A 27,530-nucleotide genomic window follows, 5' to 3' on the forward strand; every position below is an offset into this window, starting at 1 on the left:
ACCACTCAGGATACGCTGCCGTGTGCCTGATCTCTGGTGATGCTGTGCCACTTACCTGTACTGGCTTCTTTACAGAAACTACTGCCTCCCTACTCAGAATACGCTGCCGTGTGCCTGATCTCTGGTGATGCTGTGCCACTTACCTGTACTGGCTTCTGTGCAGAGCCCACTGCCTCCCCACTCAGGATACGCTGCCGTGTGCCTGATCTCTGGTGACGCTGTGCCACTTACCTGTACTGGCTTCTGTGCAGACCCCACTGCCTCCCCACTCAGGATACGATGCAGTGTGCCTGATCTCTGGTGACACTGTGCCACTTACCTGTACTGGCTTCTGTGTAGAGCCCACTGCCTCCCCACTCAGGATACGCTGCCATGTGCCTGATCTCTGGTGACGCTAAGCTGTGCCACTTACCTGTACTGGCTTCTGTGCAGAGCCCACTGCTTCCCCACTCAGGATATGCTGCTGTGTGCCTGATCTCTGGTGATGCTGTGCCACTTACCTGTACTGGCTTCTGTGCAGAGCCCACTGCTTCCCCACTCAGGATATGCTGCCTTGTGCCTGATCTCTGGTGACGCTGTGCCACTTACTTGTACTGGCTTCTGTGCAGAGCCCACTGCTTCCCCACTCAGGATACGCTGCTGTGTGCCTGATCTTTGGTGATGCTGTGCCACTTACCTGTACTGGCTTCTGTGCAGACCTCACTGCCTCCCCACTCAGAATACGCTGCTGTGTGCCTGATCTTTGGTGACGCTGTGCCACTTACCTGTACTGGCTTCTGTGCAGACCTCACTGCCTCCCCACTCAGAATACGCTGCTGTGTGCCTGATCTTTGGTGACGCTGTGCCACTTACCTGTACTGGCTTCTGTGCAGACCTCACTGCCTCACCACTCAGGATACGCTGCCGTGTGCCTGATCTCTGGTGATGCTGTGCCACTTACCTGTACTGGCTTCTTTACAGAAACTACTGCCTCCCTACTCAGAATACGCTGCCGTGTGCCTGATCTCTGGTGATGCTGTGCCACTTACCTGTACTGGCTTCTGTGCAGAGCCCACTGCCTCCCCACTCAGGATACGCTGCCGTGTGCCTGATCTCTGGTGACGCTGTGCCACTTACCTGTACTGGCTTCTGTGCAGACCCCACTGCCTCCCCACTCAGGATACGATGCAGTGTGCCTGATCTCTGGTGACACTGTGCCACTTACCTGTACTGGCTTCTGTGTAGAGCCCACTGCCTCCCCACTCAGGATACGCTGCCATGTGCCTGATCTCTGGTGACGCTAAGCTGTGCCACTTACCTGTACTGGCTTCTGTGCAGAGCCCACTGCTTCCCCACTCAGGATATGCTGCTGTGTGCCTGATCTCTGGTGATGCTGTGCCACTTACCTGTACTGGCTTCTGTGCAGAGCCCACTGCTTCCCCACTCAGGATATGCTGCCTTGTGCCTGATCTCTGGTGACGCTGTGCCACTTACTTGTACTGGCTTCTGTGCAGAGCCCACTGCCTCCCCACTCTTTATATGCTGCTGTGTGCCTGATCTCTGGTGATGCTGTGCCACTTACCTGTACTGGCTTCTGTGCAGAGCCCACTGCCTCCCCACTCAGGATACGCTGCCGTGTGCCTGAGCTCTGGTGACAATGTGCCACTTACCTGTACTGGCTTCTGTGCAGAGCCCACTGCCTCCCCACTCAGGATACGCTGCCGTGTGCCTGATCTCTGGTGACACTGTGCCACTTACCTGTACTGGCTTCTGTGCAGAGCCCACTGCCTCCCCACTCAGGATACGCTGCCGTGTGCCTGATCTCTGGTGACACTGTGCCACTTACCTATACTGGCTTCTGTGCAGAGCCCACTGCCTCCCCACTCAGGATACGCTGCCGTGTGCCTGAGCTCTGGTGACAATGTGCCACTTACCTGTACTGGCTTCTGTGCAGAGCCCACTGCCTCCCCACTCAGGATACGCTGCCGTGTGCCTGAGCTCTGGTGACAATGTGCCACTTACCTGTACTGGCTTCTGTGCAGAGCCCACTGCTTCCCCACTCAGGATACGCTGCCGTGTGCCTGATCTCTGGTGACGCTATGCTGTGCCACTAGCAGGAAAGAAGACCACAGAACTTTAAGGCAAATAGTAATTTAATTTTATCTAGAACATCTGTATTTCTTCTATAAGGTACGACGAGTCCAGGGATTCATCCTTTACTTGTGGGATATTATCCTCCTGCTAACAGGAAGTGGCAAAAATCACCACAGCAGAGCTGTCTATATAGCTCCTCCCTTAGCTCCACCCCCCAGTCATTCTCTTTGCCTACTCTAAGTACTAGGAAGGGTAAAGTGAAAGAGGTGATAAAATATTAGTTTTTAATTTCTTCAAGCAATCTTAACTACACACATTGAGTCTGCATGCAAAAATTTGAAAAATTTGGTGCATTTTAAAGCAGTTTTGCAGAACGTGTATGCTTTTTTTCTCTTAAAGGCGCAGTAACGTTTTTTTAAGATTGTTATTTTTTTCACTAAATAAAGTGTTTTCATGCTTGTTTGTAGTCATTACTAGCCCGTTCAACATGTCTGACATTGAAGAAAGTCATTGTTCAATATGTTTAGAAGCCATTGTGGAACCCCCACTTAGAATGTGTCCCTCATGCACTGAAAGGTCAATAAATTGCAAAGAACATATTTTAGCTACTAAAAGTATGTTGTAGGATGATTCTCAGTCAGAAGGGAATCAGGTTATGCCATCTAATTCTCCCCAAGTGTCACAACCATTAATGCCCGCACAAGCGACGCCAAGTACTTCTATTGCGTCTAATTCTTTCACCCTGCAAGATATGGCCGCAGTTATGAATACTACCCTCACAGAGGTTTTATCTAAGCTGCCTGGGTTGCAGGGGAAGTGCAGTAGGTCTGGTGTGAGAACAAATGCTGAGCCCTCTGACGCTTTATTAGCCATATCCAATGTACCATCACAATGTTCTGAGTTGGGGGTGAGGGATTTGCTGTCTGAGGGAGAGATTTCTGATTCAGGAAAGATGTTCCCTCAGACAGACTCAGATATGACGGCTTTTAAATTTAAACTAGAACACCTCAGCTTATTGCTCAGGGAGGTTTTAGCGACTCTGGATGATTGTGACCCTATTGTAGTTCCAGAGAAATTGTGTAAAATGGACAGATTTCTAGAGGTTCCTGCCTACACTGATGTTTTTCCGGTCCCTAAGAGGATTTCGGACATTGTTACTAAGGAGTGGGATAGACCAGGTATTCCGTTCGCTCCCCCTCCTACTTTTAAGAAAATGTTTCCCATATCAGACACCATGCGGGACTCGTGGCAGATGGTCCCTAAGGTGAAGGGAGCTATTTCTACCCTGGCTAAGCGTACAACTATACCTATTGATGACAGTTGTGCTTTCAAAGATCCTATGGATAAAAAATTAGAGGGTCTCCTACAGAAAATATTTATTCATCAGGGTTTTCTTCTGCAACCTATAGCATTGTTCCTGTAACTACTGCAGATGCTTTTTGGTTTGAGGCTCTGGAGGAGGCTCTTCAGGTTGATACCTCATTAGATGATATTCTAGATAGAATTAGGGCTCTCAAGCTAGCTAATTCTTTCATTACAGATGCCGCTTTTCAACTGGCTAAATTAGCGGCGAAGAATTCAGGTTTTGCCATTTTAGAGCGTAGAGCGTTATGGCTTAAGTCCTGATCTGCTGATGTGTCATCAAAATCTAAGCTTTTAGCCATCCCTTTCAAGGGTAAGACCCTATTCGGGCCTGAACTGAAAGAGATCATTTCAGACATCACTGGAGTTAAAGGCCATGCCCTTCCTCAGGATAAGACAAATAAGATGAGGACCAAACAAAATAATTTTTGTTCCTGTCGAAACTTCAAAGTTGGTCCCTCTACCTCTTCCCCTGCTGCAAAGCAAGAGGGGAATTTTGCTCAATCCAAGTCAGTCTGGAGACCTAACCAGACTTGTAACAAGGGTAAACAGGCCAAGAAGCCCGCTGCTGCCACCAAGACAGCATGAAGGGGTAGCCCCCTATCCGGGACCGGATCTAGTAGGGGCAGACTTTCTCTCTTTGCTCAGGCTTGGGCAAGAGATGTTCAGGACTCCTGGGCTTTAGAAATCGTAACCCAGGGGTATCTTCAAGATTTCAAAGATTCTCCTCCAAGGGGGAGATTCCATCTTTCTCAATTGTCTGTGAACCAGACAAAAAGAGAGGCGTTTTCACGCTGTGTAGAAGACCTATATACCATGGGAGTGATCTGCCCAGTTCTGAAAACAGAACAGGGGCAGGGGTTCTACTCCAATCTGTTTGTGGTTCCCAAAAAAGAGGGAACCTTCAGACTGATTTTAGATCTCAAGATCCTAAACAAATTCCTCAGAGTCCCATCCTTCAAGATGGAGACCATTCGGACTATTTTACCAATGATCCAGGAGGGTCAATATATGACCACCGTGGACTTAAAGGATGCGTATCTACACATCCCTATCCACAAAGATCATCACCAGTTCCTCCGGTTCGCCTTTCTGGACAAGCATTACCAGTTTGTGGCTCTTCCCTTCGGATTGGCCACAGCTCCCAGAATTTTCACAAAGGTGCTAGGGTCCCTTCTGGTGGTTCTAAGGCCGCGGGGCATAGCAGTGGCGCCTTATCTGGACGATATCTTAATTCAGGCGTCGACTTACCAACTAGCCAAGTCTAACACGGACATCGTGTTGGCTTTTCTAAGATCTCACGGGTGGAAGATGAACGTAAAAAAGAGTTCACTTATCCCCCTCACAAGAGTTCCATTCCTGGGAACTCTGATAGATTCGGTGGACATGAAAATTTTTGTGACGGAGGTCAGGAAATCAAAGATTTTAACCACCTGCCGAGCTCTTCATTCCATTCCTCGGCCGTCAGTGGCTCAGTGTATGGAGGTAATCGGACTAATGGTAGCGGCAATGGACATAGTTCCATTTGCTCGCTTGCATCTCAGACCACTGCAACTATGCAGGCTCAAACAGTGGAATGGGGATTATGCAGATTTATCTCCTCAGATAAATCTGGATCAAGAGACCAGAGACACTCTTCTTTGGTGGTTGTTACAGGATCATATGTCCCAGGGAATGTGTTTCCGTAGGCCAGCATGGGTCATAGTGACAACGGATGCCAGCCTATTGGGCTGCATTCTGGAATTCCCTGAAAGCACAGGGTTTGTGGACTCAGGAGGAGGCTCTCCTCCCGATAAATAATCTAGAACTGAGAGCGATATTCAACGCGCTTCAGGCATGGCCTCAGCTGGCTTCGGCCAGATTCATAAGATTCCAGTCGGACAATATCACGACTGTAGCATATATCAATCATCAGGGGGGAACAAAGAGTTCTCTAGCGATGATAGAGGTTACCAAAATAATTCGATGGGCAGAGACTCACTCTTGCCATCTATCAGCAATCTATATCCCAGGAGTGGAGAACTGGGAAGCGGATTTTCGTCAGACTTTTCATCCGAGGGAGTGGGAACTCCATCCAGAGGTGTTTGCACAATTGATTCAGCAATGGGGCACACCAGAATTGGATCTGATGGCGTCTCGTCAGAACGCCAAACTTCCTTGTTATGGGTCCAGGTCAAGGGATCCTCAGGCAGTACTGATAGATGCTCTAGCAGTACCCTGGTCGTTCAACCTGGCTTATGTGTTTCCACCATTCCTCTCCTTCCTTGTTTGATTGCCAGAATCAAACGGGAGAGAGCTTCTGTGATTTTGATAGCACCTGCGTGGCCACGCAGGACTTGTCTCTGAGTCGGTCATAGATACCTTGATTCAGGCTCGAAAGCCTGTCACTAGGAAAATTTATCATAAGATATGGTGTAAATATCTTTATTGGTGCGAATCCAAAGGCTACTCATGGAGTAAGATCAGGATTCCTAGGATTTTGTCCTTTCTCCAATAAGGATTGGAGAAGGGGCTATCAGCTAGTTCCTTAAAGGGACAGATATCTGCTTTATCAATTCTACTGCACAAGCGTCTGGCAGATGTTCCAGACGCTCAGTCATTTTGTCAGGCTTTAGTTAGAATCAAGCTTGTGTTTAAACCTGTTGCTCCACCATGGAGTTTGAATTTAGTTCTTAAAGTTCTCCAAGGGGTTCCGTTTGAACCTATGCATTCCATAGATATTAAGCTTCTATCTTGGAAAGTTCTGTTTTTTAGTTGCTATCTCTTCGGCTCGAAGAATTTCTGAACTCTCTGCATTGCAATGCGACTCGCCTTATCTTGTTTTCCATGCTGATAAGGTGGTTTTGCGTACCAAACCTGGATTCCTTCCTAAGGTTGTTACTGATAGGAATATCAATCAGGAAATTGTTGTTCCTTCTCTGTGTCCTAATCCTTCCTCTAAGAAGGAGCGTCTGTTGCATAACTTGGACGTGGTTCGTGCTTTGAAGTTTGACTTTCAAGCAACCAAAGATTTCCGTCAAACATCTTCTTTGTTTGTTGTCTGTTCTGGAAAACGTAGAGGTCGAAAAGCTACGGCTACCTCTCTTTCTTTTTGGCTGAAAAGCATAATCCATTTGGCATACGAGACTGCTGGACAGCAGCCTCCTGAAAGGATTACAGCTCACTCTACTAGAGCGGTGGCTTCCACATGGGCTTTTAAAAATGATGCTTCTGTTGAACAGATTTGTAAGGCCGCGACTTGGTCTTCGCTTCATACCGTTTCCAAATTTTCCAAATTTGATACTTTTGCTTTTTTGGAGGCTATTTTTGGGAGAAAGGTTCTTCAAGCAGTGGTGCCTTCTGTTTAACCATCTGTCTTGTCCCTCCCGTTCATCCGTGTCCTGTAGCTTTGGTATTGTATCCCACAAGTAAAGGATGAATCCGTGAACTCGTCGTACCTTATAGAAGAAAAGTAAATTTATGCTTACCTGATAAATTCATTTCTTCTATAATACGACGAGTCCACGGCCCGCCCTGTCATTTTAAGACAGATTATATTTTTTTATTTTAAACTTCAGTCACCTCTGCACCTTGTAGTTTCTCCTTTTTCTTCCTGTACCTTTGGTCGAATGACTGGGGGGTGGAGCTAAGGGAGGAGCTATATAGACAGCTCTGCTGTGGTGCTCTTTGCCACTTCCTGTTAGCAGGAGGATAATATCCCACAAGTAAAGGATGAATCTGTGGACTCGTCGTACCATAGAAGAAATTAATTTATCAGGTAAGCATAAATTTACTTTTTTAACAAACTTGATTGTGTTGGGAAATTCCTGGTAATGTGTTTCTGTTCTGTATGTCTGTGTTCTGCGCATGTAGTATATCTGTGCCACACATAGTAACGCTATAAACTCAGCTCTGCCACCAGCACCTCGTACTCACTCTACACCTAGGGAAGTGCCTGAGATCAGTGACATGAAGGACCTCAGTGTCATTAGGAGCCTGTAGTGTTGCAAGTTATAGAGTCACAGATCACCCTGCTGTTTGCTTTTGCACAATAGGGGTCCCTGCCAGGTTATAGCTTGTCTGCTTGTCTGTATGGTGTCCCACGTCCTGACGCGCTTCATTGCTCTTCTCTCTCTTCTCTTTAAGGTATTTGATCAATGTAACGTTTGAAGGCCGGAACCTCTCGTTCAGTGAAGACGGATACCAAATGCACCCCAAACTGGTGATCATCCTGCTCAACCAGCAACGCAAGTGGGAACGGGTAAGGCGTGAGTGCAGCTGTGCGTTGTGCTGGGCAGATCTGGCGAGATGTAAGGGCATTAACAGATTATGGAACATTTATTCAGTGACAGTCTGTGCACGTGGGGAGACGAGCGCTTGTTAGCAGTGCATGGGGGTGCTGGGAGATTTATCCCCCTTTTTTTTGTCCCACACTCCCTAGAGAGGCCAAAAGGCAAAAACTCTTGCCTGCAACTGCTGCAAACTTCCGAAACCAGCTGTGTGATTTGCAGCATCTGCAAGATATAGAATCTGTTTAGGGAGCGCGGAACAAAATGTCTCTTTAATGTGTAATTCATTTGTATGTGTTTAACCTGTTTATCTGTATGTACTCATTAGTGGTGTTTGTATGTGTTTAACCTGTTTATCTGTATGTACTCATTAGTGGTGTTTGTAAGTGTTTAACCTGTTTATCTGTATGTACTCATTAGTGGTGTTTGTAAGTGTTTAACCTGTTTATCTGTATGTATTCATTAGTGGTGTTTGTATGTGTTTAAGCTGTTTATCTGTATGTACTCATTAGTGGTGTTTGTATGTGTTTAAGCTGTTTATCTGTATGTACTCATTAGTGGTGTTTGTATGTGTTTAAGCTGTTTATCTGTATGTACTCATTAGTGGTGTTTGTATGTGTTTAAGCTGTTTATCTGTGTGTATTTATTAGTGGTGTTTGTATGTGTTTAACCTGTTTATCTGTATGTGCTCATTAGTGGTGTTTGTATGTGTTTAACCTGTTTATCTGTATGATCTCATTAGTGGTGTTTGTATGTGTTTAACCTGTTTATCTGTATGTGCTCATTAGTGGTGTTTGTATGTGTTTAACCTGTTTATCTGTATGTACTCATTACTGGTGTTTGTATGTGTTTAACCTGTTTATCTGTGTGTACTCATTAGCGGTGTTTGTGTGTGTTTAACCTGTTTATTTGTGTGTACTCATTAGTGGTGTTTGTATGTGTTTAACCTGTTTATATGTACTCATTAGTGGTGTTTGTATGTATCTGTATGTACTCATTAGTGGTGTTTGTATGTGTTTAAGCTGTTTATCTGTATGTACTCATTAGTGGTGTTTGTATGTGTTTAACCTCTTAAGGACATATGACGGAATTTTTCTGTCATAAAACCATTGAGCAAACTGAAAGCTGTGTCCTTAAAGGGTTAAGCTGTTGATCTGTATGTACTCATTAGTGGTGTTTGTATTTGTTTAACCTGTTTATCTGTATGTACTCATTAGTGGTGTTTGTATGTGTTTAAGCTGTTTATCTGTATGCACTCATTAGTGGTGTTTGTATGTGTTTAAGCTGTGTATCTGTATGTACTCATTAGTGGTGTTTGTATTTGTATAACCTGTTTATCTTTATGTACTCATTAGTGGTGTTTGTATGTGTTTAAGCTGTGTATCTGTATGTACTCATTAGTGGTGTTTGTATGTGTTTAAGCTGTTGATCTGTATGTACTCATTAGTGGTGTTTGTATGTGTTTAAGCTGTTGATCTGTATGTACTCATTAGTGGTGTTTGTATTTGTTTAACCTGTTTATCTGTATGTACTCATTAGTGGTGTTTGTATGTGTTTAAGCTGTGTATCTGTATGTACTCATTAGTGGTGTTTGTATTTGTTTAACCTGTTTATCTGTATGTACTCATTAGTGGTGTTTGTATGTGTTTAAGCTGTGTATCTGTATGTACTCATTAGTGGTGTTTGTATGTGTTTAACCTGTTTATCTGTATGTACATCTCATAAGTTGTGTTTGTATGTGTTTAACATGTTTCTCTCTTTACATGTCAGCACTATGTTTCTGTCTTTACATGTCAGCACTGTGTTTCTGTCTTTACATGTCAGCACTGCGTGTCTGTCTTTATATGTCAGCACTGTGTTTCTGCCTTTACATGTCAGCACTGTGCTTCTGTCTTTTTATGTCAGCACTGTTTGTCTGTCTTTACATGTCAGCACTGTGTGTCTGTCTTTACATGTCAGCACTGTGTGTCTGTCTTTACATGTCAGCACTGTGTGTCTGTCTTTACATGTCAGCACTGTTGTCTGTCTTTACATGTCAGCACTGTGTTTATGTCTTTACATGTCAGCACTGTGCTTCTGTCTTTACATGTCAGCACTGTGCTTCTGTCTTTTTATGTCAGCACTGTTTGTCTGTCTTTACATGTCAGCACTGTGTGTCTGTCTTTACATGTCAGCACTGTGTGTCTGTCTTTACATGTCAGCACTGTGCTTCTGTCTTTTTATGTCAGCACTGTTTGTCTGTCTTTACATGTCAGCAATGTGCTTCTGTCTTTTTATGTCAGCACTGTTTGTCTGTCTTTACATGTCAGCACGGTGTGTCTGTCTTTACATGTCAGCACTGTGTGTCTGTCTTTACATGTCAGCACTGTGTGTCTGTCTTTACATGTCAGCACTGTTTGTCTGTCTTTACATGTCAGCACTGTGCTTCTGTCTTTTTATGTCAGCACTGTTTGTCTGTCTTTACATGTCAGCACGGTGTGTCTGTCTTTACATGTCAGCACTGTGTGTCTGTCTTTACATGTCAGCACTGTGTGTCTGTCTTTACATGTCAGCACTGTGTGTCTGTCTTTACATGTCAGCACTGTTTGTCTGTCTTTACATGTCAGCACTGTGCTTCTGTCTTTTATGTCAGCACTGTTTGTCTGTCTTTACATGTCAGCACTGTGTGTCTGTCTTTACATGTCAGCACGGTGTGTCTGTCTTTACATGTCAGCACTGTGTGTCTGTCTTTACATGTCAGCACTGTTTGTCTGTCTTTACATGTCAGCACTGTGCTTCTGTCTTTTTATGTCAGCACTGTTTCTCTGTCTTTACATGTCAGCACTGTGGGCTTCACATGAGCATTTCAGGAGAGTTTTGCTGCTGTTGTTTAGGAGCAGTGTTTCGCTACCTCACACTGTACCTTTCAGTAGCTGTGTTCTGTATCCTTTATACAACGTCATTCTGCTAGTTTCCATGCTCTGAATTTTCAGCTCACGTTTCTTCGCCAAGCATGACCCAAATACCTCTGCATCTGTTTGTTTCATCTCTTTAAACTGTCCGTCACAGCCTGTCATCAGCGCCAGCTCACACAGTACATGCGAGAGGTACAGACAGATCAGCAAGCGCTGTAATATAGGGTATTTTGTATGTGTGATATATATACTTGTGTTATACATCAGCGCCAGCTCACACAGTACAAGTGAGAGGTAGAGACAGATCAGCAAGCGCTGTGATATAGGGTCTTTTGTATGTAATTTTCTCTGTCTCCCCACCTCTTTATATATAACCCCTCTGTCCCCCTATAAGTACAGTGACTTGTCAATATGTCTCAGTATCCCCCTCCTCTTTATATATAACCCCTCTGTCCCCCTATAAGTACAGCAACTTGTGAATATTTCTCTGTATACCCCTCCTCTTTATATATAACCCCTCTGTCCCCCTATAAGCACAGCAACTTGTGAATATGTCTCTGTATCCCCTTCCTTTTTATATATAACTCCTCTGTCCCCCTATAAGCACAGCAACTTGTGAATATGTCTCTGTATCCCCTTCCTTTTTATATATAACTCCTCTGTCCCCCTATAAGCACAGCAACTTGTGAATATGTCTCTGTATCCCCTTCCTCTTTATATATAACCCCTCTGTCCCCCCTATAAGCACAGCAACTTGTGAATATGTCTCTGTATCCCCCTTCCTCTTTATATATAACCCCTCTGTCCCCCTATAAGCACAGCAACTTGTGAATATGTCTCTGTATCCCCTTCCTCTTTATATATAACCCCTCTGTCCCCCTATAAGCACAGCAACTTGTGAATATGTCTCTGTATCCCCTTCCTCTTTATATATAACCCCTCTGTCCCCCTATAAGCACAGCAACTTGTGAATATGTCTCTGTATCCCCTTCCTCTTTATATATAACCCCTCCGTCCCCTATAAGCACAGCAACTTGTGAATATGTCTCTGTATCCCCTTCCTCTTTATATATAACCCCTCTGTCCCCCTATAAGTACAGCAACTTGTGAATATTTCTCTGTATCCCCCTCCTCTTTATATATAACCCCTCTGTCCCCCTATAAGCACAGCAACTTGTGAATATGTCTCTGTATCCCCTTCCTCTTTATATATATCCCCTCTGTCCCCCTATAAGTACAGCAACTTGTGAATATGTCTCTGTATCCCCTTCCTCTACCTCTCTCCCTGTTCTTCTTCCTGTGTTTCTGTCCTCTCTGGTGTCTCTGTCTTTCACCTCTCTATCATTTATTCTGTAAATCTTCTGCTCTCACACTCTATCACACTCTTTTTCCCTATCTCTTTCTCTCTGTTTCATTGTATCTTTCTCTCTCTCTGTCTCTCCTTTTTTCTCTCTCTCTCTCTTTCTGTCTTACTGTCTCTATCTCTGCCTCACTTTCTCTCTCTGTCTCTCCTTTTTCTCTCTCTCTCTCTTTCTGTCTTACTGTCCCTATCTCTGCCTCACTTTCTCTCTCTGTCTCTCCTTTTATCTCTCTCTTTCTGTCTTACTGTCTCTATCTCGCCCTCTCTCTCTGTCTCTCTTGTTTTCTTTGTCTCTCTCTTTTTATGTCTCTCTGTCTCTATTTCTCTTTCTCTCTCTGTGTCTATCTCTGTCTCTCTCTCATATATTTGGATACAAAACCATCTTTATTGACAAGAAATATTACACATCAGTGTTGCCAAAGCACATTATTTAGGGATAGGGGATTATAGGAAATGTAGGGACATTTCTGTCTTTGTGAAGCTTGAAATGAATGAGGCTTAAGAGGGGTCTGTGCCCCTCCCGTGTGTGGCCTCTTTGTCACAATACCCCTTTCCTCTTGCCCTTCCCCCTTGCACCCTCCTCCATCACTGATGCCCCCCTCAGTATCCCCCCCTTGGCCACCTGCCAGCTTGTGCACATTGTATTGGATTTACAATTGACACTTTGAATAGCCGTTAATTGATGGATCTTAACACTGCATCAAATCATACAGCACAGGAGCTTAGAGCTGTAGTCCCAGCTTTGTCTTGTACCATGTGCTGTGCCACCCTGGGCACGGGCTGCTTTATGTTCATACAGTGGTGAAGCATTCACTTGTGCCTTTCCCAGCTTTGTCTTGTACCATGTGCTGTGCCACCCTGGGCACGGGCTACTTTATGTTCATACAGTGGTGAAGCATTCACCGGTGCCTTTCCCAGCTTTGTCTTGTACCATGTGCTGTGCCACCCTGGGCACGGGCTGCTTTATGTTCATACAGTGGTGAAGCATTCACCGGTGCCTTTCCCAGCTTTGTATTGTACCCTGTGCTGTGCCACCCTGGGCACGGGCTGCTTTATGTTCCTACAGTGGTGAAGCATTCACCGGTGCCTTTCCCAGCTTTGTCTTGTACCATGTGCTGTGCCACCCTGGGCATGGGCTGCTTTATGTTCATACAGTGGTGAAGCATTCACTGGTGCCCTTTCCCAGCTTTGTATTGTAACCCTGTGCTGTGCCACCCCTGGGCACGGGCTGCTTTATGTTCCTACAGTGGTGCTGCATTCATGTGTGATGTTTCTGGGAGCTGTGTACCGTTACCGTATCTGGGTGCCGGGTGTTATACAATGTATTTACAGTAAGCGGTAGGAATTATTTTCTGTCACATGTCTTGTTGATATATATATATACTGTGTCTGGGTGCCGGGTGTTATACAGTGTATGTACAGTAAGCGGTAGAAATTATGTTCTGTCTCCTGTCTTGTTGATAGATATATATATATATACACTGTATCTGGGTGCCGGGTGTTATACAGTGTATGTACAGTAAGCGGTAGGAATTATGTTCTGTCTCCTGTCTTGTTGATATATATATATATATACTGTATCTGGGTGCCGGGTGTTATACAGTGTATGTACAGTGAGCGGTAGGAATTATGTTCTGTCTCATGTCTTGTTGAGATATATATATATATATATATATATATATATATATACAGGTAGCCCTCAGTTTACGCCGGGGTTAGGTTCCAGAAGGAATGGTTGTAAATCGAAACCGTTGTAAATTGAAACCCAATTTATAATGTAAGTCAATTGGAAGTGAGGGAGATAGGTTCCAGGCCCCTCTCAAAATTGTCATAAGTAACACCTAATACATTATTTTTAAAGCTTTGAAATGAAGACTTTAAATGCTAAAATATGCATTCCAATCTGGACTGATTTATAGACTGGAAGATCTTGTTCCTTTGAAATCTGCTCGATAGCTCAGGTCTGGTTAAACTGATTAATTTCAGCTTGCTTGGCTTTGCTGCAACACAAGCGGACAGCTCCACCTACTGGCTATTTTAATAAATGCACTGCTTCTCAATGCTTTTCATCAGCAGTCACATGACTGGACAAAAAGGTTGTTATTCTGAAACGGTGTAAATTGAACCGTTGTAAAACGAGGGCCACCTGTACTGTGTCTGGGTGCCGGGTGTTATACAGTGTATGTACAGTAAGCGGTAGGAATTATGTTCTGTCTCATGTCTTGTTGAGATATATATATATATATATATATATATATATACTGTATCTGGGTGCCGGGTGTTATACAGTGTATGTACAGTAAGCGGTAGGAATTATGTTCTGTCTCATGTCTTGTTGAGATAGATATATATATATATATATATATATATTATATATATATATATATATATATATACTGTGTCTGGGTGCTGGGTGTTATACAGTGTATGTACAGTAAGCGGTAGGAATTATGTTCTGTCACATGTCTTGTTGAGATATATATATATATATATATATATATATATATACTGTATCTGGGTGCCGGGTGTTATACAGTGTATGTACAGTAAGCGGTAGGAATTATGTTCTGTCTCATGTCTTGTTGATAGATATATATATATATATATATATATATATATACTGTATCTGGGTGCCGGGTGTTATACAGTGTATGTACAGTAAGCGGTAGGAATTATGTTATGTCTCATGTCTTGTTGAGATATATATATAGATATATATATATACTGTATCTGGGTGCCGGGTGTTATACAGTGTATGTACAGTAAGCGGTAGGAATTATGTTCTGTCCCATGTCTTACTGATATATATATATATATATATATATATATATATATATATATATATACTGTGTCTGGGTGCCGGGTGTTATACATTGTATGTACAGTAAGCGGTAGGAATTATGTTCTGTCTCATGTCTTGTTGAGATATATATATATATATATATATACTGTGTCTGGGTGCCGGTTGTTATACAGTGTATGTACAGTAAGCGGTAGGAATTATGTTCTGTCTCATGTCTTGTTGAGATATATATATATATATATATATACTGTGTCTGGGTGCCGGGTGTTATACAGTGTATGTACAGTAAGCGGTAGGAATTATGTTCTGTCTCATGTCTTGTTGATATATATATATATATATACTGTGTCTGGGTGCCGGGTGTTATACAGTGTATGTACAGTAAGCGGTAGGAATTATGTTCTGCCTCATGTCTTGTTGATATATATATATATATATACTGTATCTGGGTGCCGGGTGTTATACAGTGTATGTACAGTAAGCGGTAGGAATTATGTTCTGTCACATGTCTTGTTGATATATATATATATATATACTGTATCTGGGTGCCAGGTGTTATACAGTGTATGTACAGTAAGCGGTAGGAATTATGTTCTGTCTCATGTTTTGTTGAGATATATATATATATATATACTGTATCTGGGTCCCGGGTGTTATACAGTGTATGTACAGTAAGCGGTAGGAATTATATTCTGTCTCATGTCTAGTTGATATATATATATATACTGTATATGCTAAATGAGTCTTTCAGAAACTGTAAATAATTCAGATCAATGCTTCTTACAAGGGCTGAAACATCTTTATGAACATAAAAATGCCATTTAGAGCAACACAAGGCGGTTGGGTCTGTACCGTGGGCAGTGCCAGTTTGCATGTGTTTGCCGGAATCTGTGATATTGTTAGTGTCTCTCACACAGCGCAGGTCACAGGGGAACCATCGCTGTCTCACCAGAAGCTTTTATTACTGAAATTTGACGCTGCATTAACTGCTAAAGAGAGAGAGATTTATTTAATCTGGCACATATGTGGGCACCTAGTCACCATAAGCTAATACAGCACGTGCATATGGTGATGAGGGTTTGTTAATCTGTCAGTACAGGGTCAGCGTGTGCTGGAACTTTTTGACACAACCAAACAAACACAGTGTGACTCCTAAATTTGAAAACAAAATAATCACCTAGATTACGAGTTTTGAGCGCTATAGAGAAATTACCGAACGCAACAAAAGTTAAGTTATATAAATTCCTATAGCACTGCTATTGCAAGTTTACAAACATATGCCTTTTGCGTGCGATATGGTTGCGTTGAGCTCCATACCGCACACAATAAGAGCGCTGCTGAGACGTGCTCGTGCACGATTTCCCCATAGACATCAATGGATAGAGCCGGCAAAAAAAAAAGTCTAACACCTGCGATCGCGGAAACAAAAGTTCTGTAACACAGCCCCATTGATGTCTATGGGGAAATAAAAATACAGTTTAAACGTAACACCCTGACATAAACCCAGAGTCTAAACACCCCTAATCTGCTTCCCCCAACATCGCTGGTGCCTGCCTCCAGTTATTAACCCCTAATCTGCCGCTCCCGATATCGCCACTACCTAAATAAAATTATTAACCCCTAATCTGCCGCTCCCGATATCGCTGCCACTATACTACATTTATTAACCCCTAAACTGCCAGCCCCCCACATTGCAACAAGCTAAATTAAACTATATTAACCCCTAAACCTAACCCTAACGTAATCCTCAACCTAACCCTAATCCCCCTAACTTTAACATAATAAAAATATAGCTAAATTAAATTTACAATTAACACAATAAACATATTAACCCCTAAACCGCCAGCCCCCCACATCGCTAAATTAAACTATTAACCCCTAAACCTAACCCTGAACCTAACACTTAAACTAACCCTAACACCCCCCTAACTTTAACATAATTAAATTAGATCTAAATTAAAATTACAATTATTAACTAAATTATTCCTATTTAAAACTAAATACATATTTTCCTGTGAAATAACACCTAAGCTAGCTACATAATAACTAATAGTTACTTTGTAGCTAGCTTAGGTTTTATTTTTAATTCACAGGCAACTTTGTATTTATTTTAACTAGGTAGACTAGTTAGTAAATAGTTATTAACTATTTAATAACTACCTAGCTAAATTAAATACAGTTACCTGTGAAATAAAACCTAAGCTGCCTTACACTAAAACCTAACAAAAAATAAAAAAAGAAATTGTCCAAAAAAATAATAGATTAATCCTATTCTAATACCCTTAAAAAATAAACCCACCGCAAAATAAAAAAACCCTACTCTAGAATAAACTACCAAGGACCTTTTGTAGGGCATTGCCCTGAGATAAACAACTCTTTTCCTAAAAAAAATATACAAACACCCCTGAACTATTGGAGGGTTTTTGTTTGGTTCATTGTATATACAATAATAAAGGCTTTTATTCTCTACTGGGACTAAGTCTCATCAGTCCTGCGAGCTCCCAAAGTTTTAAGAAATACATAGTTTAGCATGAGAAGTGTTTATCTGACTATACACATTCTGCACAGGAGACCTACAATACAGTATCAGTATTTCTTATTTAGGTGTCTAAGTGACCTCATGCTAAGCACATGTCTGTAACGCCTGTATGACCCTTGTTAGGTTTGCTCAGTAAAACTCTATTTCTAATCCTTTGGGAAGTTGTTTTGGTTTCTGTGCAGTAAGACGTGTGCCGTGCATGACTGAGGTTACATCACAGGACCACTTCTTGTGCTTTCAGATCTCCCCCCCCCCTCGTCCCACTCTGTTCCTGTCTGGCACAGATTCCTAACAAGCTGCTCCCTGCTAATTTTAATGACTTCTCTTGGGATGTTTTTCAAACAAAGCTGTTATCGGCCCCTATAGAGCACAACATTATCTGAAACAGGTTCTTGTGATGCTAAAATTCCTTTCACTGAGTATTAAAGGGACATTAAACACACATGCAACTGCAGCTTTATAATATTTTGTAAAAAAGAATGCAGCTTTGTATTGTCAAATGAGTATATTGTTATGCTTCTTTCCCCTGTGCCCCAAAAAGCAACCCTTTCCATGTACATGATGTATGAATGTGCATTGTTGTTTACACAATTGCAGAAGAAAGAGATGGAAAAGCTCTACCCCTTTTGTTTTTAACTTAAGTTGATTTATCACTGATTATGGTCAGTAAAGTAATAATGACTTATTAAACCCCTCCCCTTACCTCTCTCTATAACCCCTCCCCTTACTGCTCCCTATAACCCCTCACCTTACCGCTCCCTATAATTCCCCCCTTTACTGCTCCATATAACCCTTCCCCTTACTGCTCTCTAACTCCTCCCCTGACTGCTTCCTCTAACCCCTCTCCTTACTGCTCCCTATAACCCCTCCCCTTACTGCTCCCTATAACCCCTCCCCTTACTGCTCCCTATAACCTCTCCCCTTACTGCACCCTATAACCCCTCCCCTTACTGCTCCCTATAACCCCTCCCCTAACTGCTCTCTATAACCCCTCCCCTTACCGCTCCCTATAATTCCCCCCTTTACTGCTCCATATAACCCCTCCCCTTCCTGCTCCCTATAACACCTCCCCTTACTGCTCTTTATAACCCCTTCCCTTACCGCTCCCTATAATTCCCCCCTTTACTGCTCCCTATAACCTCTCCCCTTACTGCACTTTATAACCCCTCACCTTACCGCTCCCTTTAATTCCCCCCTTTACTGCTCCATATAACCCTTCCCCTTACTGCTTTCTAACTCCTCCCCTGACTGCTTCCTCTAACCCCTCTCCTTACTGCTCCCTATAACCCCTCCCCTTACTGCTCCCTATAACCCCTCCCCTTACTGCTCCCTATAACTCCTCCCCTTACTGCTCCCTTTAACCCCTCCCCTTCTGCCTATAACCCCTCCCCTTACTGCTCCTTACAACCCCTCCCCTTACTGCTCCCTATAACCCCTCCCCTTACTGCTCCCTATAACCCCTCCCCTTACTGCTCTCTATAACCCCTCCCCTTACTGCTCCCTATAACCCCTCTTCTTACAGCTCCCTATAACCCCACCCCTTACTGCTCCCTATAACCCCTCCCCATACTGCTCTCTATAACCCCTCCCCTTATTGCTCTCTATAACCCCTCCCCTTTTTGCTCCCTATAACCCCTCCCCATACTGTTCTCTATAACCCCTCCCCTTATTGCTCTCTATAACCCCTCCCCTTTTTGCTCCCTATAACCTCTCCCCTTACTGCACTTTATAACCCCTCACCTTACCGCTCCCTTTAATTCCCCCCTTTACTGCTCCATATAACCCTTCCCCTTACTGCTTTCTAACTCCTCCCCTGACTGCTTCCTCTAACCCCTCTCCTTACTGCTCCCTATAACCCCTCCCCTTACTGCTCCCTATAACCCCTCCCCTTACTGCTCCCTATAACCCCTCCCCTTACTGCTCCCTTTAACCCCTCCCCTTCTGCCTATAACCCCTCCCCTTACTGCTCCTTACAACCCCCTCCCCTTACTGCTCCCTATAACCCCTCCCCTTACTGCTCCCCTATAACCCCTCCCCTTACTGCTCTCTATAACCCCTCCCCTTACTGCTCCCTATAACCCCTCTTCTTACAGCTCCCTATAACCCCACCCTTTACTGCTCCCTATAACCCCTCCCCATACTGCTCTCTATAACCCCTCCCCTTATTGCTCTCTATAACCCCTCCCCTTTTTGCTCCCTATAACCCCTCTCCTTACTGCTCCCTATAACCCCTCCCCTTAATGCTCTCTATAACCCCTCCCCTTACTGCTCCCTGTAAGCCCTCCCCTTACTGCTCCATCTAACCCCTCCCCTTACTGCTCCCTATAAGCCCTCCCCTTACTGCTCCCTATAAGCCCTCCCCTTACTGCTCCCTTTAACCCCTCCCCTTACTGCTCACTATAACCCCTCCCCTTACTGCTCTCTATAACCCCTCCCCTAACTGCTCCCTATAACCTCTCTCCTTACTGCTCTCTATAACCCCTCTCCTTACTGCTCCCTATAACCTCACTCCTTACTGCTCTCTAACCCCTCTCCATACTGCTCCCTATAACCTCTCCTTACTGCTCCCTATAACACCTCCCCTTACTGTTTCCTATAACTCCTCCCCTTACTGCTCTCTATAACTCCTCCCCTTACTGCTTCCTATAACCCCTCCCCTTACTGCTCCCTATAACCCTTCCCCTTACTGCTTCCTATAACCCCTCCCCTTACTGCTCCCTATGACCCCTCCCCTTACTGCTCCCTATAACCTCTCCCCTTACTGCTCCCTATAACCCCTCCCCTTACTGCTCCCTATAACCCTTCCCCTTACTGCTAGCTATAACCCCTCCCCTTACTGCTCTCTATAACCCCTCCCCTTACTGCTCCCTATAACCTCTCTCCTTACTGCTCTCTATAACCCCTCTCCTTACTGCTCCCTATAACCCCTCCCCTTACTGCTCCCTATAACCCCTCCCCTTACTGCTCCCTATAACCCTTCCCCTTACTGCTTGCTATAACCCCATCCCCTTACTGCTCTCTATAACCCCTCCCCTTACTGCTCCCTATAACCCCTCCCCTTACTGCTCCCTATAACCTCTCCCCTTACTGCTCCCTATAACCCCTCCCCTTACTGCTCCCTATAACCCCTCCCCTTACTGCTCCCTATAACCCCTCCCCTTACTGCTCCCTATAACCCCTCCCCTTACTGCTTGCTATAACCCCTCCCCTTACAGCTCTCTATAACCCCTCCCCTTACTGCTCCCTATAACCTCTCTCCTTACTGCTCTCTATAACCCCTCTCCTTACTGCTCCCTATAACCCCTCCCCTTACTGCTCCCTATAACCCCTCCCCTTACTGCTCCCGATAACCCTTCCCCTTACTGCTTGCTATAACCCCTCCCCTTACTGCTCTCTATAACCCCTCCCCTTACTGCTCTCTATAACCCCTCCCCTTACTGCTCCCTATAACCTCTCCCCTTACTGCTCCCTATAACCCCTCCCCTTACTGCTCCCTATAACCCCTCCCCTTACTGCTCCCTATAACCCCCTCCCCTTACTGCTCCCTATAACCCCTCCCCTTACTGCTCCCTATAACTCCTCCCCTTACTTCTCCCTATAACCCCTCCCCTTACTGCTTGCTATAACCCCTCCCCTTACTGCTCTCTATAACCCCTCTCCTTTTTGCTCTCTATAACCCCTCCCCTTACTATGGCCTATAACCCTTCCCCTTACTGCTCCTTATAACCCCTCCCCTTACTGCTCCTTATAATCCCTCCCCTTACTGCACCTTATAACCCCTCTTACTGCTCCCTATAACCCCTCCTCTTACTCCTCCCTATAACTCCTCCCCTTACTGCTCTCTATAACCCCTCCCCTTACTGCTTTCTATAACCCCTCACCTTACTGCTCTCTATAACCCCTCCCCTTACTGCTCCCTATAACCCCTCCCCTTACTGCTCCCTATAACCCCTCCCCTTACTACGGCCTATAACCCCTCCTCTTATTGCTTTCTATAACCCCTCCCCTTACTTTTCCTTATAGCCTCTCTCCTTATTGCTCTCTATAACCCCTCCCCTTACTGTTCTCTATAACCCCTCCCCTTACTGCTCTCTATAACCGCTCCCCTTACTGCTCCTTATAACCTCTCCCCTTACTGCTCCCTATAACCCCTCCCCTTATTGTTTCCTATAACCCCTCCCCTTACTGCTCCCTATAACCTCTCTCTTTACTGCTCTCTATAACCCCTCTCCTTACTGCTCCCTATAACCTCTCTCCTTACTGCTCTCTATAACCCCTCTCCATACTGCTCCCTATAACCTCTCTCCATACTGCTCCCTATAACCTCTCTCCTTACTGCTCTCTATAACCCCTCCCCTTACTGTTTCCTATAACCCCTCCCTTTACTGCTCCCTATAACCTCTCCCCTTACTGCTCCCTATAACCCCTCCCCTTATTGTTTCCTATAACCCCTCCCCTTACTGCTCCCTATAACCTCTCTCTTTACTGCTCTCTATAACCCCTCTCCTTACTGCTCCCTATAACCTCTCTCCTTACTGCTCTCTATAACCCCTCTCCATACTGCTCCCTATAACCTCTCTCCTTACTGCTCTCTATAACCCCTCCCCTTACTGTTTCCTATAACCCCTCCCTTTACTGCTCCCTATAACCCCTCCCTTTACTGCTCCCTATAACCCCTCCCCTTACTGCTCCCTATAACCTCTCGCCTTACTGCTCCCTATAACCCCTCCCCTTACTGCTCCCTATAACCCCTTCCCTAACTGTTCCTTATATCCTCTCCCCTTGCTGCTCTCTATAACCCCTCCCCTTTCTGCTTTCTATAACCCCTCCCCTTACTGCTCTCTATAACCCTTCCCCTTACTGCTCTCTAACTCCTCCCCTGACTACTTCCTCTAACCCCTCCCCTTACAGCTCCCTGTAACCCCTCTCCTTACTGCTCCCTATAACCTCTCTCCTTAAAGCTCTCTATAACCCCTCCCCTTACTGCTCTCTATAACCCCTCCCCTTACTGCTCCCTATAACCCCCTCCCCTCACTCCTGTCTATAACCCCTCCCCTTACTGCTCCCTATAACCCCTCCCCTTACTGCTCTCTATAACCCCTCCCCTTACTGCTCCCTATAACCCCTCCCCTTACTGCTCTCTATAACCCCTCCCCTCTCTGCTCCATATAACCCCTCCCCTTACTGCTCTCTATAACCCCTCCCCTATCTGCTCCCTATAACCTCTCTCCTTACTGGTCCCTATAACCCCTCCCCTTACTGCTCTGTATAACCCCTCCCCTATCTGCTCCCTATAACCCCTCCCCTTACTGCTCCCTATAACCTCTCCCCTTACTGCTCCCTATAACCCCTCCCCTTACTGCTCCCTATAACCCATCCCCTTACTGCTCCCTATAACCCCTCCCCTTACTGCTCCCTATAATCCCTCCTCTTACTGCTCCTTTTAACCCCTCCCCTTAACCCCTCCCCTTACTGCTTCCTATAACCTCTCCCCTTACTGCTACCTATAACCACTCTCCTTATTGCTCTCTATAACCCCTCCCCTTACTGCTCTCTATAACCTCTCCCCTTACTGCTACCTATAACCACTCTCCTTATTGCTCTCTATAACCCCTCCCCTTACTGCTCCCTATAACCCCTCCCCTTATTGCTCCCTATTACCCCTCCCCTTACTGCTCCCTATAACCCTTCACCTTACTTCTTGCTATAACCCCTCCCCTTATTGCTCCCTATAACCCCTCCCCTTACTGCTCCCTATAACCCCTCCCCTTACTGCTCCCTATAACCCCTCTCCTTACTGCTCCCTATAACCTGTCTCCTTATTGCTCTTTATAACCCCTCCTCTTACTGCTCCCTATAACCCCTCCCCTTACTGCTCCTTATAACCCCTCCCCTTACGGCTCCCTATAACCTCTCCCCTTACTGCTCCCTATAACCCCTCCCCTTACTGCTCCCTATAACCCCTCCCCTAACTGCTCTCTATAACCCCTCCCCTTACTGCTCCCTATAACCCCTCCCCTTACTGCTCCCTATAACCCCTCCCCTTACTACTCCCTATAACTCCTACCCTTACTACTCCCTATAACCTCTCCCCTTACTGCACCCTATAACCCCTCCCCTTACTGCTCCCTATAACCTCTCTCCTTATTGCTCTCATAACCATTTACCTTACTGCTCCTTATAACCCCTCCCCTTACTGCTCTATATTACCCCTCCCCTTACTGCTCCCTATAACCTCTCTCCTTATTGCTCTCTATAACCCCACCCCTTACTGATTCCTACAAAAACTTCTTTTTTTTCTGCCATGATTCAGACTGAGCAGCAGTTGTAAATAATTTTACAGTTTACTTCTATTATCTAATGTGCTTCATTCTTTTGGGATTCTTTGTTGAAAAGCATACTTAGATAAGCTTAGGAGCAGCAATGCACTACTGGGAGCTAGGTGTTAATTTGTGGCTGCACATTTATGTCTCTTGTCATTGTCTCACCAGATGTGCTCAGCTAGCTCACAGTAGTTCATTGCTGCATCTATATGAATCATGAAAGAAAATGTTGGGTTCCCTGTCCCTTTAACTGTTCTGTAGAGTTAATTTTTAAGCAGCTTTATCCATCAGTACAACACAGACCAGATCTTGGTGCCGATGTTTTATTCATGGTCGTAGCACGACCAGATCTTGTTTATTTAATCAATGCATTTCATAGCAAAGCATTTTATGTCACTTTGTTTTAGTCACAGCATCCACAAGTATTATTTAAACATGTTCATTACATGAAGAGGCAGCTTCTTCTACTGTCAGGAGACTGATGGTTCTTTAGAATGTGAAGTTGATAAAACGTGACAAAGGAGGAATTTCACCTTCTGCTCCATTTGTAGAAAACCTTAAGTAATTGTTTGCCCTTATTTGCTGCTTGTCTGTGTATTTTGTGCTTTGTGATATAAGCATATTATCCGTAGGTCTCATGTTGGCTGTCTCAACTCTAGACCATTCTAAGGATTTGTGGTATCAGCGTATTATCCGTAGGTCTCATGTTGGCTGTCTCACCTCTAAACCATTCTAAGGCTTTGTGATATCAGCATATTATCCATAGGTCTCATGTTGGCTATCTCACCTCTAGACCATTCTAAGGCTTTGTGGTATCAACATATTATCCGTAGGTCTCATGTTGGCTGTCTCACCTCTAGACCATTCTAAGACTTTGTGGTATCAGCATATTATCCATAGGGCTCATGTTGGCTGTCTCACCTCTAGAACATTATAAGGCTTTGTGGTATTCGCATATTATCCATAGGTCTCATGTTGGCTGTCTCACTTCTAGACCATTCTAAGACTTTGTGGTATCAGCATATTATCTGTAGGTCTCATGTTGGCTGTCTCACCTCTAGACCATTCTAAGGCTTAGTGGTATCATCATATTATCCATAGGTCTCATGTTGGCTGTCTCACCTCTAGACCATTCTAAGGTTTTGTGGTATCAGCATATTATCCATAGATCTCATGTTGGCTGTCTCACCTCTAGACCATTATAAGGCTTTGTGTTATCAGCATATTATCCATAGGTCTCATATTGGATGTCTCACCTCTAGACCATTCTAAGGCTTTGTGGTATGAGCATATTATCCATAGATCTCATGTTGGCTGTCTCACCTCTAGACCATTCTAAGGCTTTGTGGTATCAGCATATTATCCATAGGTCTCATGTTGGATGTCTCACCTCTAGACCATTCTAAGGCTTTGTGGTATCAGCATATTATCCATAGATCTCATGTTGGCTGTCTCACCTCTAGACCATTCTAAAGCTTTGTGGTATCGGCATATTATATGTAGGTCTCATATTTGGCTGTCTCACCTCTAGACCATTCTAAGGCATTGTGGTATCAGCATATTTACGTAGGTCTCATGTTGGCTGTCTCACCTCTAGACCATTCTAAGGCTTAGTGGTATCAGCATATTTACATAGGTCTCATGTTGGCTGTCTCACCTCTAGACCATTCTAAGGCTTTGTGGTATCAGCATATTATCCATAGGTCTCATGTTGGCTATCTCACCTCTAGAACATTCTAAGGCTTTGTGGTATCAGCATATTTACGTAGGTCTCATGTTGGCTGTCTCACCTCTAGACCATTCTAAGGCTTTGGGACATCAGTATATTATCCGTAGGTCTCATGTTGGCTGTCTCACCTCTCGACCATTCTAAGGCTTAGAGGTATCAGCATATTTACGTAGGTCTCATGTTGGCTGTCTCACCTCTAGACCATTCTAAGGCTTTGGGATATCAGCATATTATCCGTAGGTCTCATGTTGACTGTCTTACCTCTAGACCATTCTTAGGCTTTGTGATATCAACATATTTACGTAGGTCTCATGTTGACTGTCTCACCTCTAGATCATTCTAAGGCTTTGTGATATCAGCATATTTATGTAGGTCTCATGTTGGCTGTCTCACCTCTAGACCATTCTAAGGCTTTGTGATATCAGCATATTATCCGTAGGTCTCATGTTGGCTGTCTCACCTCTAGACCATTCTTAGGCTTTGTGATATCAGCATATTTATGTAGGTCTCATGTTGGCTGTCTCACCTCTATACCATTCTAAGGCTTTGTGATATCAGCATATTTACGTAGGTCTCATGTTGGCTGTCTCATCTCTAGACCATTCTAAGGGGCCCATTTGTCAAGGGCCGAATGGCCCCTGATGAAGGCTTGTGCAGAAACAGCAGTTATGAAGCAGCGGTCTTAAGACCGCTGCTCCTTAACTGGTCCACCGGCTCGGAGGCTGCGGACATCAGTCCGCCCGATCGTGTATGATTGGGTTGATTGACACCCCCTGCTAGCGGCCGATTGGCCACGAATCTGCAGGGGGCGGCATTGCACAAGCAGTTCACCATAACTGCTTGTACAATGATAAATGCTGACAGCGTATGCTGTCGGCATTCAGCAATGTCTGGCGGACATGATACGCTACAGTGTATCATGTCAGACAGACATTAGTAAACCGGCCCCTTAGGCTTTGTCTCTATTCACTGTCTGTTTGTTTTTCTGGGTAGGTTGGGAAGTATAAGGACCGAAGTCTGCAGATGAAGTACTATGTGTGGCCTGTGTTTGAACTCTACCCAAATTCAGAGGAGCACAAGGATGAACATCTGAGCATTGTCACCCTGGAAGAAGCCCCCTTTGTTATTGTGGAAGATGTTGATCCATTGAGTGGCACCTGTATGAGGAACACTGTCCCGTGTCGCAAACAAACACGTGTTGAGTATGTACTGAATTTATCTTTTCCTTTCTCTCTCTTTCTCTCTCTCTCTCTCTCTCTCTGTCTCTTTATCTCTCACTCTTTCTCTCTCTCTTTCTGTCTCTCTCTTTCTTTCTCTCTCTCTCTCTCTCTCTCTCTCTCTCTTTCTCTCTCTCTCTCTCTCTTTCTGTCTTTCTCTCTCTTTCTTTCTTTCTCTCTCTCTTTCCTTCCTAAGATAGGTCCACGGCTTCATTCCTAACTGTTGTGAAATACAACACCTGGCAACCAGGAAGAGGCAAATACACCTCAGCTAAAGGATTAAATATCCCTCCCACTTCCTCATTACCCCAGTCATTCTTTGCCTTTCGTCACGTTAGGAGGTGACAGAGAAGTGTCAGAAGATTCGGAGAGTCCTGGAAAAGGGTATCTGCCCTTCGAGATAGGACTGGAGTTTTAAGTAGTCATGTCAACCTCTCAGTGAGAGTATTGATAAAAGTTAGAGTCTGGAGATGCAGGGAATGTTTTTCTGCAAAATCATCCAGACTACTCCTAACAGCTCCTTAGCAATCAGTGTTGACGAGTTTCACTGCCTGCTTTCTCTCACTCAAGTCCATGCCAGGAGCACTGGTATAAGACTGCCACACTTGAGAGGCGGTGTTCTGCTCCACAGCATGGGTCCTGGAGGTAAGATTGTTTCAATTTTTACACATAAAACTCTATAACAGGGTAGGATCCAGGGTTAATATCCTCTGAAGGGGGTTTATTGAACAGTTGGGGTTAATTAATCAGTGTATTAATTATTTACATGCTGCTTTGTGTGATTTTTCTCTGGGCTGATAGACTGTGTTTTTGGCTGGAACAAACAGGTTTCACTTTTAGGTTTCACTTTCATTTTTGAAAGTGTTGCACAGCTCCTATTACTTGCTTTACTTGTAATAACAGGGGAAGTACTGTCTTGTACTCCATGTGACCGGGTGTGGTCTATGATCATTTCCTCCATT

General features: G+C 44.4%; 1 protein-coding gene across 1 annotated transcript in view; it reads left to right on the plus strand.

Moving 5' to 3' along the window:
- Positions 1-27,530, plus strand: part of GRIN2B (glutamate ionotropic receptor NMDA type subunit 2B) — a 519,238-nt gene that overhangs the window by 374,393 nt on the left and 117,315 nt on the right. The window contains exons 3-4 of the mRNA XM_053721343.1: positions 7,561-7,675; positions 26,345-26,553. Of these exons, the coding sequence (XP_053577318.1) occupies positions 7,561-7,675; positions 26,345-26,553 (324 nt within the window). The remainder of the gene's footprint in view (positions 1-7,560; positions 7,676-26,344; positions 26,554-27,530) is intronic.

Source organism: Bombina bombina, chromosome 7, assembly GCF_027579735.1.
Source record: "Bombina bombina isolate aBomBom1 chromosome 7, aBomBom1.pri, whole genome shotgun sequence".
Taxonomy (NCBI): Eukaryota; Metazoa; Chordata; class Amphibia; order Anura; family Bombinatoridae; genus Bombina; species Bombina bombina.